Genomic DNA, 11134 nt, shown 5'->3' with positions numbered 1-11134 from the left:
GAGCAACACATACAGTAGTGTTCAAAATAATAGCAGTGTGTTCAAAAACATGAGTTAAGCACAAAATCTTTAGGTTAAGTGCACACTGAGTGTTATTGATGCGTTTTCACAGCGTTTTTTCCACGCGAAAATACACCAAAAATGCTAGGTACTCCGTCTGCCAGCTAATGCAATGGCAATCCTGATGTGCTGTGCACATGATGCGGAAATTTTCACTCAGGATTTCAATTGCATTAAAATACGCAACATGTCCATTTGTTGTAGCGTTTTTCTGCAGTGCAAAAACGTTCAAAGAATGGTACCCGGGCTGGGGAAGAAGACTACTTCTCCCATCATCCGACTGCCACTCCCGCTGATAACAGCGAGAGCGGCGCGGCTGGGGAGAGTCTCCTCAGTAGAGCCGGGGCTGTGCGCTGTGTAAAACAAAAAAAAAGTAAAAAAACTATTTTTAAAATAAAAAAACACCTTTATCCTCACTTGTCCGGTGTCCCGCTGTCCTCCTGATGTCCCCCGACGACGCAATCATCCAGGCGGTACACTGACGGGAGCACGCTCACACCCGGCAGAGTACATCCCTGCTGCCGGGGCTGAGGTCACGCAAGTTCTTCAGCTGAAGATCAGCTGACGAGCTCCGGGACCTCACTTTACGGCACCGGTGTTGTGTGGGAATATCTTTACCAATATTCCCACACAGTACTGATGCAGTATGAGGTCACTAGCGCTGATCAGCTGATGAACTCACCTGAACTCAGCCTGCAGCAGAGCAATGTACACTGACAGGAGTGATTTTACACTCCTGTCAGTGTACAGTGCTGTCTTCTACAGCAGTCCCATCAGTGATTGATGTAGCTGCTGTAGAAGTGACCCGGATCGCCGTGGGACAATCTGGATTATGTCGTGACTGTGGACAGGTGAGGGATATGGTTATTTTTTATAGAAGATCGAGGGCTTCGGGGATTGGTAGAATAATAACAAAATTAGTAAAACTGTGTAATTTTATTTCAATAAAATACTTTATTCTAGCGGTGTCTTTATTGAAAAAAGCGTTGAAACCCTTTACTGTGGGGCTAGTAATGGGGGCGTCTTATAGACACCTCTCCATTACTAATCTGGGCTTCATGTCAGCAGCCAATACAAGGCTGACATGAACCCCAACCCCATTACCCCACTTGCCACCGCTACACGGCAGTGGGAAGAGTGGAGGCTAAGCCCCAGATTTGGCGCATTTTATGGATGCACCAGTTCTGGGATTGCTGAGGGGTGATATTATTAGCTGCGGAGGGGGCTAGTATCCATGGCCCCTTCCCTAGCTATTATTATCAGCCCGCAGTTGTTTGTTTAGCCTTTTCTGGTTAGATTTTACAGGTTGACCCTATGTCAATTTTTTTCTGCGGTCCCCCTGTAATCTAGCCAGTAAAGACTAAGCAAACATCTGTGAGCTGTTATTAATATCCAGGAAACATTTTTGGCTAATGGCCCCTTCCCCAGATACTAATATCAGCCCCCAGCGGTCGGCTTTCCCTCTGCTGGTTATAAAAATGACGTGGGAGCCCACACCATTTTTTTTTTATTTTTTAGGCTATGTGCCCACTATACGGACGTAGCATATTTTTGCTGCGTTCTATTGAACGTAGGTAAATCCACATGTGTTCACTTAACTATGCGTATTTACTGCATTCAATACATTCTAGTGGTCAAATTTCTGTTGCGGAGACTAGTGACTCTGCAAGAAAATTTGACATGCTGCGGTCCTGAATGACATGCGGCATGTCAGTGTCCACAGGTGATCCAAAGCCTGGACGCTGTGGGTTTGACGCTGCATAAACACGCAGCTTAAAACCTGCAGCGGCTCCTGATTGTGGTCACGTGCCCAAACTCACCAGCAGCTTGTCAATTTCTGTAGCACAGAGTAAACACTTAATTTGAAATACAACAGACACATTCTTTAATCATTTAAATTAACCAATATACTCACCCCAGGCCTGATGGAAATCTTAGGGTTGAAGCAATGTCCCACGTTTCTTTTTCAAATATCTTTATTTAGCTCCAAAAAGCATTCATTGATGTCCAAAAATGCATCCAAAAATCTGCATTAAAAAATCGTCAAAATCGGGGCAAAATGTGTGTTTTTTCCGCAGCGTTTTTCCTGCCAAGAGATGCAGAAACTCTGCAGAAATTTCTGCATTCAAATCCTGAACATGCGCACATAGCCTCATTCTAGTTTTTATTTCCATGCATTGGGAACATTGCACAGTGTTTTCTAATTCAAAACATGGCGAGATGTATATAATTTTTAACTACTTTACAGAAAATAACAAAAAATTAACATTTTGCTGTTCTAAAAAATAGCAGTGTCTGCTACAAACTCACAATATGTACTCTTTTTTTTTTTGAGGATTTAGCATTCCTGTGAATCACTAACCTAATATTTAATTGTATAGCCACAGATTTTAGAACTGCTTCATATCTATGTTGCATAGAGTCAACCAACTTTTATCAACTGTTATTCCAGCCCAGGATGCTTTGACTACATAGAAGTTTCTTGGCATTTGTTGGCTTTGCCTCAGAAACTACATTTTTGATGTCACCCCACAAGTGTTCTATCGGATTAAGGTCCGGGGATTAGGCTGGCCACTCCATAAACTCGATTTTACCATAGTAAGAGAAACACTCATATCATGATGCTTGCCATGCTTCACTGTCTTCAGAGTTTACTGTATCTTGAATGCAGAGTTTGGGGGTCGTGTGACAAACTGTCTGCGACACTTGGACCCAAAAAGAACAATTTTACTTTCATCAGTCCACAATATGTTTCTCCATTCCTCTTTAAGCCAGTTGATGTGTTCTTTTGCAAATTGTATCCACTTTGGTACGTTTTGTTTTTTTTTGTTTTTTTTAACAGTGGGACTTTGCGGAGACTTCTTGCTAAGAGATTAGCTTCACACAGGTGTCTTCTAACTGTCACAGTATTCACAGGTAACTTGAGACTGTATTTGATCATCCTGGAGCTGATTATTGGCTAAGCCTTTGCCTTTCTTGCTATTCTTCGATCCATTTGAATGGTAGTCTTCCATTTTCTTCCACATCTCTCTGGTTTTGCTTTCCATTTTAAAGCATTGGAGATCATTTTAGCTGAACAGCCTATCATTGTCTGCACTTTTTTTTGTAACTTTTACTGTCTTTAATCAACTTTTTAATCAAAGTACGCTGTTCTTCTGAACAATGTCTCGAACGACCCATATTTCTCAGGCTTTCAAAGAGAAATGCATGTACAACATGTGCTGGCTTCACCCTTAAATAAGGGCCACTTAATTCACACCTGTTCTTCACAAATGATTGTCCTCACTAATTGAACTCCACACTGCTATTATGGTGAACACACCCCTTTCAATTAATTATTCAAATACACAGACTCAAAAACATGCAGATCATGAATGCGGAGTCTTTTGGTTTTCTTAGAATCTACTGCACCAACTGGTAAATTGTTTGACATGTGGTAATATAATTTATACCAAAAATAGTGATAAATCTGGTTAGTCATATTGGACTGCTATTATTTTAAACACCACTATATGTGGGTGCCTGTCTATTGTTAGTGTGTGTATGTATACATGTGGCCTTTATTTTTTATAATTTTGCCGTTTTTAAATTGTCTTTGAATTTGTCCCAGATATTGTGATATACACTGCTCAAAAAAATAAAGGGAACACTTAAACAACAGAATATAACTCCAAGTAAATCAAACTTCTGTGAAATCAAACTGTCCACTTAGGAAGCAACACTGATTGACAATCAATTTCACATGCTGTTGTGCAAATGGAATAGACAATAGATGGAACTTATTGGCAATTATCAAGACACCCTCAATAAAGAAGTGGTTCTGCAGGTGAGGACAACAGACCACATCTCAGTACCAATGCTTTCTGGCTGATGTTTTAGTCACTTTTGAATGTTGGTTGTGCTTTCACACTCGTAGTAGCATGAGACGGACTCTACAACCCACAGAAGTTACTCAGTTAGCGCAGCTCATCCAGGATGGCACATCAATGCGAGCTGTGGCAAGAAGGTTTGCTGTGTCTGTCAGCGTAGTGTCCAGAGGCTGGAGGCGCTACCAGGAGACAGGCCAGTACACCAGGAGACGTGGAGGGGGCCGTAGGAGTGCAACAACCAAGCAGCAGGACCGCTACCTCCACCATTGTGCAAGGAGGAACAGGAGGAGCACTGCCAGAGCCCTGGAAAATGACCTCCAACAGGCCACAAATGTGCATGTGTGTACACAAACAGTTAGAAACCGACTCCATGAGGGTGGTATGAGGGCCCGACGTCCACAAAAGGGGGTTGTGTTCATAGCCCAACACCATGCAGGACGCTTGGCATTTGCCACAGAACACCAGGATTGGCAAAGTCTCCACTGGCGCACTGTGCTCTTCACAGATGAAAGCAGGTTCACACTGAGCACATGTGACAGACATGACAGTCTGGAGACACCGTGGAGAGTGATCTGCTGCCTGCAACATCCTTCTGCATGACCGGTTTGGCAGTGGGTCAGTAATGGTGTGGGGTGGCATTTCTTTGGAGGTAGCCTGACTGCCATTAGATACCAAGAGGAGATCCTCAGACCCCTTGTGAGACCATATGCTGGTGCGGTTGGCCCTGGGTTCCTCCTAGTGCAGGACAATGCCAGACCTCATATGGCTGGAGTGTGTCAGCAGTTCCTGCAAGATGAAGGCATTGAAGCTATGGACTGGCCTGCCCGTTCCCCAGACCTGAATCCGATTGAGCACATCTGGGACATCATGTCTCGCTCCATTCACCAACGTCATGTTGCACCACAGACTGTCCAGGAGTTGGTGGATGCTTTAGTCAAGGTCTGGGAGGAGATCCCACAGGAGACCATCCGCAACCACATCAGGAGCATGCCCAGGCGTTGTAGGGAGGCCATAGAGGCACGTGGAGGCCACACACAATACTGAGCCTCATTTTGACGTGTTTTAAGGACATTACATCAAAGTTGGATCAGCCTGTAGTGTGTTTTTCCACTTTAATTTTGGGGGTGACTCCAAATCCAGGCCTCCATTGGTTAAAAAATTTGATTTCCATTGATGATTTTTGTGTGATTTTGTTGTCAGCACATTCAACTTTGTACAGAACAAAGTATTCAATGAGAATATTTCATTCATTCAGATCTAGGATGTGTTATTTGAGTGTTCCCTTTATTTTTTTGAGCAGTGTAGTAAATGACGTTTCTCCGTATAGTGCATGTATAGAAGTTTTTTCTTTCAGTCCCATTGCCACCACTGTATTAAAAGAGTCCCCTTTCCCAATGATTTCCCTGTGGTGGGCTTCGGGAAAATGGCCTTCGGAGGTGGCGCATGCGCAGATTGAGTTCTCGGGAGACGATTCCGCTCACCGGTGCAGACATCTTATGAGAGCTCAGAGTCTGCAGCATCGCCCCACTCCTGCTGCCGCCGCCGCCTCCTGAAGCAGCAACCCTGCCTCCTGTGACCATGCTCCACCACAGCTGTCCCCCCGGTAAGCTACAGTTAAAACGGACTATAAGACGCACCATAATTTTATTTAAAAAATGTTTTTCCTATTTTCCACCCCAAAATTTGGGGTGCGTCTTATAGTCTGCAAAATACGGTATATATATTCGTGGCTAGATCACATCCAGTTGGCGCAGCCTTGCTCCATACTCTTGTATGGAGCAAAGCCCCGCCCTCTAATCGGCCATGCCCACATCACTAGTCGGGGAACGGCCTCGCTCAATAGAAGTATTTGAAGTGAGGATGCACCCACCGGACATGAAAATGAACAAATGAAAGTCAGTCATTGCTTTTCAACTCTGCTTCCACAGAATTAAAAAAAATAAATAAACTCATGAAATAGGCCTGGACAGAAATGATGGTACCCCTAAAAATAATGTGACAAAAGGGACATGTTAAATCAAGTTGTGTCCACTAATTAGCATCACAGGTGTCTACAATCTTGTAATCAGTCAGAGGGCCTGTATATAGGACTACAGATACTCACTGTGCTGTTTAGTGACATGGTATGTACCACACTCAACATGGACCAGAGGAAGCAAAGGAAAGAGTTGTCTCAGGAGATTAGAAAGAAAATTATAGACAAGCATGTTAAAGGTAAAAGTCATAAGACCATCTCCAAGCAGCTTGATGTTCCTGTGACTACAGTTGCACATATTATTCAGAAATTTAAGATCGATGGGACAGTAGACAACCTCCCTGGACATGGCCGCAGGAGGAAAATTGATGACAAATCAAAGAGACGGATAATACGAATTGTAACAAAAGAGCCCAGGATAACTTCTAAAGAGATTAAAGGTGAACTTCAAGCTCAAGGAACATCAGTGTCAGATCGCACCATCCGTTGTTGTTTGATCCAAAGTGGACTTCATGGGAGACGACCAAGGAGAACACCATTGTTGAAAAAAAAACATAAAAAAGCCAGACTGGAATTTGCTAAACTACATGTTGACAAGCCACAAAGCTTCTGGGAGAATGTCCTATGGACAGATGAGACAAAAATGGAAGTTTTTAGCAAGGCACATCAGTTCTATGTTCACAGATGGAAAAATGAAGCATATCAAGAAAAGAACACTGTCCCTACTGTGAAACATGGAGGAGGCTCTGTTATGTTCTGGGGCTACTTTGCTGCATCTGGGACAGGGTGTCTTGAATCTGTGCAGGGTACAATGAAATCTCAAGACTATCAAGGGATTCTAGAGAGAAATGTGCTGCCCAGTGTCAGAAAGCTTGGTCTCAGTCGCAGGTCATGGGTCTTGCAACAGGATAATGACCCAAAACACATAGCTAAAAACACCCAAGAATGGCTAAGAGGAAAACATTGGACTATTCTGAAGTGGCCTTCTATGAGCCCTGACCTGCCGTCTGGAAAAGGCAACCTTCAAACACGAGACAACTGGAGCAGTTTGCTCATAAGGAGTGGGCCAAAATACCTGTCGAGAGGTGCAGAAGTCTCATTGACAGTTACAGGAATCGTTTGATTGCAGTGATTGCTTCAAAAGGTTGTTCTACAAAATATTAAGTTAAGAGTACCATCATTTATGTCCAGGCCGATTTCAAGAGTTTAATTTTTTTTAAAAATTCTATGGAAGCAGGGTTGAAAAGCAATGACTGACTTTCATTTGTTCATTTTCATAGATTTTTCATTTATTATTATTTTTGTCAGATTTAAGTTATTTCTGTGACCATTGTGGGTTTTTCTTTCATTAAACGAGGGGTACCAACAATTTTGACCACGTATGAACATACCCTCCAGTCCCGGCTCAGAAACAGGCAAATCTCAGCAGTGCACACTGTGGAGTTTCGCAAGTCTGCAGTCACACAGAGTGACTGCAGACTTATCGATTTGGACCAGACAACCCCTTTAAATCTAGCACCTACCCATGCGGTCTGCCTTTACAAATAATTGTGAAAAATATGGGTTGTTATAAAGAGCTTATAGAATCAGAGCATGAAATTTTTGGTAGTCTGATGGACAAGTTTGGGTTTTGTGAATGCCAGGAGAACGTAACTTGTATTGTGTCAACTGCAAAGTTTGGTGGAGGAGGGATATGGGGGTTGTTTTTCAGACGATAGCCAACACCTATTAGTTTCAGCAGGGGAATGCTAAAGCTTCAGCATACCATAACACTTTTGACAATTGTGAACCAGGTCCATAAAGGCATACTTTGCAGTGTTTGGTATGAAACAATTTGACAGGCCTTCACCAAGCTCTGACCTCCAGTAAATGCTTTTGGGATGAACTAAATCAGGGTTGTCAAACTCAAATACACAGAGGGCCCAAATTAAAAACTTGGACGAAGTCACGGGCCAACCTTGATATTTATAAAAAAAAAAAAAAAAAAAAAAAAAAAACACATGGTCCTCCATACACTAGAATGGCCCCTTATTCCTCAGTATCGCAGGCCAAATACAATCACCCTGAGGACCAGATTTGGCCATCGAGCCTGAGTTTGACATGTGTGAATTAGAGTTTAGATTGCAAGTTAGGCTCTTCTCCTTGGACATCACTATCTAACCTCGCAAATATTTCTCCAGATGAATGGGCAAAAATTCCTACAGAAAAATGCCAAAATCTTGTAGAAAGGCTTTGCAGAAGAGTAGAAGCAATTATAGCTGCAAAAGGAGGACTAACTCCATATTAAAGGGAATCTTTCTCCCCCTGGCACTTATCTGACCTCTAATATGGCATACAGGTGATAAAAATGTAAATCTATTCCTACCTATCACGTTTCTGATGCTTGCAGGCCCGGGGCCCTGAAGAAATTCCCACCTACTATGTGAATTATAATGTTTCCCCCTCCCCTGCAGGTCACAGTGCCTGGATTTGGCCGCTGCAACTGTACATCACAGGGCACTGTGACATGCAGGGGAGGGGGAAACATTGTAATTCAAGGAGGCAGGGATTTCTTCAGGGCCCGGGGCCTGCAAGCATCAGAAACTTGATTGATTAAAAAGACTTTTCACAGCAACAAGACCTCTAATATGAGGCATATTGGTAGAAATAGATTTACATTTTTATCACCCGTATGCCCATATTAGAGGTCAGACAAGTCCCAGGGGGTGTCAGATTCCCTTTAATACCGATTTTTTTAGAATGGGATGTTATAAAAAGTTCCTAGAAATGGGTTTGTCAATATAGTATATATGTGCCGAGAAAATTGTAAGCCAAAGAAAAGCGGGAATACTCAGTCTCAGAATTTGGAGCAGCACGAGATAAGTATACAAACCAGAGAGAATTATCTGGCTATTGTGATAATAAAGGGCTCCCAACTAATGCTTAAAGGGGTTTTCCCACGAACAAAAGTTCATTTTAATCAATGGCTGTGTATGACCGGGTACAGAACATACATCTCCCGGGCTCGTCATTCCATGTGTCCATTGGCGCCCGTGTGATGCATTCCGGGGAGCTGATGAGTTGCCATGACAGCTGTGGGCCTAATTAACTGTACAGTAAATACCATAAAGAGAGATGATCAAAACGTCGTATGTAACCCAAAATAGGGTCAATGAAAATTTAGCCGAGACAGCTCCATTTATGGAAAACAGAATTTTTTTTTTTCTTATTTACAAATTTCTGAATTTTTAGCTTCAGATGAAGACCAAATGCTGGATTGGAGGCCCATCTTCTTCAGCGATGAGTCCGGATTTTGTCTTGGACGCAAATAATAACTGGAGATTGGTCTGCAGACCACTTGAGCAACGCAATGAAGAGGCATTCACGAAGGAACGTCACAGTAGCCCGACTCCTGTGATTATGGTGTCTGTTGATATAATGTACAGTAGCAAGACCCCTTTAGTCTTCTTTCCAGGTATGATAACAACTTTGGCATTACATCAATTTGGTTGTGGACGCAGTGGTATGACCATTTCTACAAAGTGTTCCAGGAACCGTTTTTCAACAGAACACCGGGCTGCAGGTTACTCGTGCTACAGTGAGCAGCTTGTGTGGCCTAAACATGCTACCATGGCCTGCAGTATCTTCGGACTGGTCTCCCTTCGAGTACAACTGAGATGTCATTAGTTGGCAATTGTATCGAGCAGCCAGCAGCAGATTTTGATAAATGTGTGTACCCAAGTGCATTCAGCAAGGCAGAACAGTCCTCAGGTAACCATCAATAGCAACCAAGTGCAGGTAGTGTTGTGCATAGCACTCCCTTATATTGAATAAATCATGGTATTTTGACAATTTTTTTTTCCATTTTCTCATCATATGTATATCATTAACATGCCTATCCATCCTGTGATTTCCATAATGCCAAGACTTTTCTGTCTTGATGTTGCAGTCTCAATGCTGAGGAGTGCATTTGCATAAACTTTTAATCATTATTATAGTTAATTACACATTTTTGAAAACGTCCTTTCAATTCAGTGTCTATGAAGCCCTTAGTAGGGCGGACCCATGGAAGTTTGGGTTCTGGCACCAGACCGAACTTTCGTCCAAAGTTCGGTTCGGGTAGCAGAACTTTACCCAAACTTGAACCTGAACCCAATTGAAAGGTATGGGGACTCGAACTTTGGAGCTGGAAAATTCTCACCGTCTCCAGTACTAACCCCGAACTCTACTACTGAGTAATAATAGACCATTGCACGTCTAGGAGTATTAGTCTCAAGCCTAATTATATATATGTAAAAACACCATAGTAAAAAAAAAAAGTCAAGTTTCATTGCACAAATTTAATTTCCGATATGCATTTTTCCAAACTCTCTTCACTTTATTCATTGGAAGAGTGCAGACAGATTCTTGTAACAGCAGAAGTGCTAAGTCCACTCATGTCGGGGAAGTGGATGTTTATGCGGTAATTTTATCCAGTAATAAGAACAGATAAAGGGCATGTATTTGGCTAAAAGGTACAATTGACCTCTCACATAGATTATACGATTTACTTTTACCAAAAATAAAATTCAATACAAATGTACATAATTTCATACAACATTTCAGCAGCAAAAGCGTTCTCACATTGGGTTACAGTAACAAAGTTGATGTCAGCCTTGATGCCCTGATAAGAAATGGACATTTCTCAAGGAGTGCGTATAGGGGTAACGGTCATACCCATTTGTAAAAGAAAATCTACATCGATAATCCAATTTGACAAGGAACATCTTAATCAACACGGATCCGATGTCTTAGTATGTGCAGGATTGGAGTCATTTCCAGTTTCTATGCAAGTTCATACAATGCTCTGTTTTAGGATGGACTAGAATACTGCTGGATCAGTCTCTTGTAACAGAGGTTACACACTCGTTCTGGATTAATAGAGGATGGAAGAGGAATCTCATTAGATGAACAGGTGGAGCAGAATATCCCGCCACAATTCTTGCATTCATTCTGCAGTGCAAAAAAAAAAAAAAAAAAGAAGTGAGAAAAATCTTAAACTCAATTGTTAAAGGGCATGGTTAGCTAAAATGTCAGTCGTAGCCTGCTATTAGTGTTAGTACACCTATCATTAGTGACGTAAAGGGAATCTGTCACCAGGTTTTTGCTAACCCATTTGACAGTAGCATGATGTAGGGTCAAAGACTCTAATTACAGCGATGTATCACTTACTGGGCTTCATGCTGCAGTTTTGATAAAATCGCTGTTTTAT

At 42.2% G+C, this 11134-nt stretch overlaps 1 protein-coding gene across 6 annotated transcripts in view; it reads right to left on the bottom strand.

Moving 5' to 3' along the window:
* Positions 1–10208: 10208 nt before the first annotated feature.
* RUFY3 (RUN and FYVE domain containing 3) overlaps positions 10209–11134 on the bottom strand; it is a 133430-nt gene continuing 132504 nt past the window's right edge. For all 6 annotated transcript variants that reach the window (XM_073637369.1, XM_073637379.1, XM_073637389.1 and 3 more), the window contains one exon: positions 10209–10875. In XM_073637369.1, the coding sequence (XP_073493470.1) occupies positions 10735–10875 (141 nt within the window). In that variant the 3' untranslated portion in view covers positions 10209–10734. The remainder of the gene's footprint in view (positions 10876–11134) is intronic.

The sequence above is a fragment of the Phyllobates terribilis genome, unplaced genomic scaffold (assembly GCF_046119375.1).
Source record: "Phyllobates terribilis strain yellow unplaced genomic scaffold, ASM4611937v1 Scaffold_1__5_contigs__length_1240528914, whole genome shotgun sequence".
Classification (NCBI taxonomy): Eukaryota; Metazoa; Chordata; class Amphibia; order Anura; family Dendrobatidae; genus Phyllobates; species Phyllobates terribilis.
The sequence above is the reverse complement of the archived record's forward strand: the minus strand, read 5'-3'. Positions and strand labels throughout refer to the sequence as shown.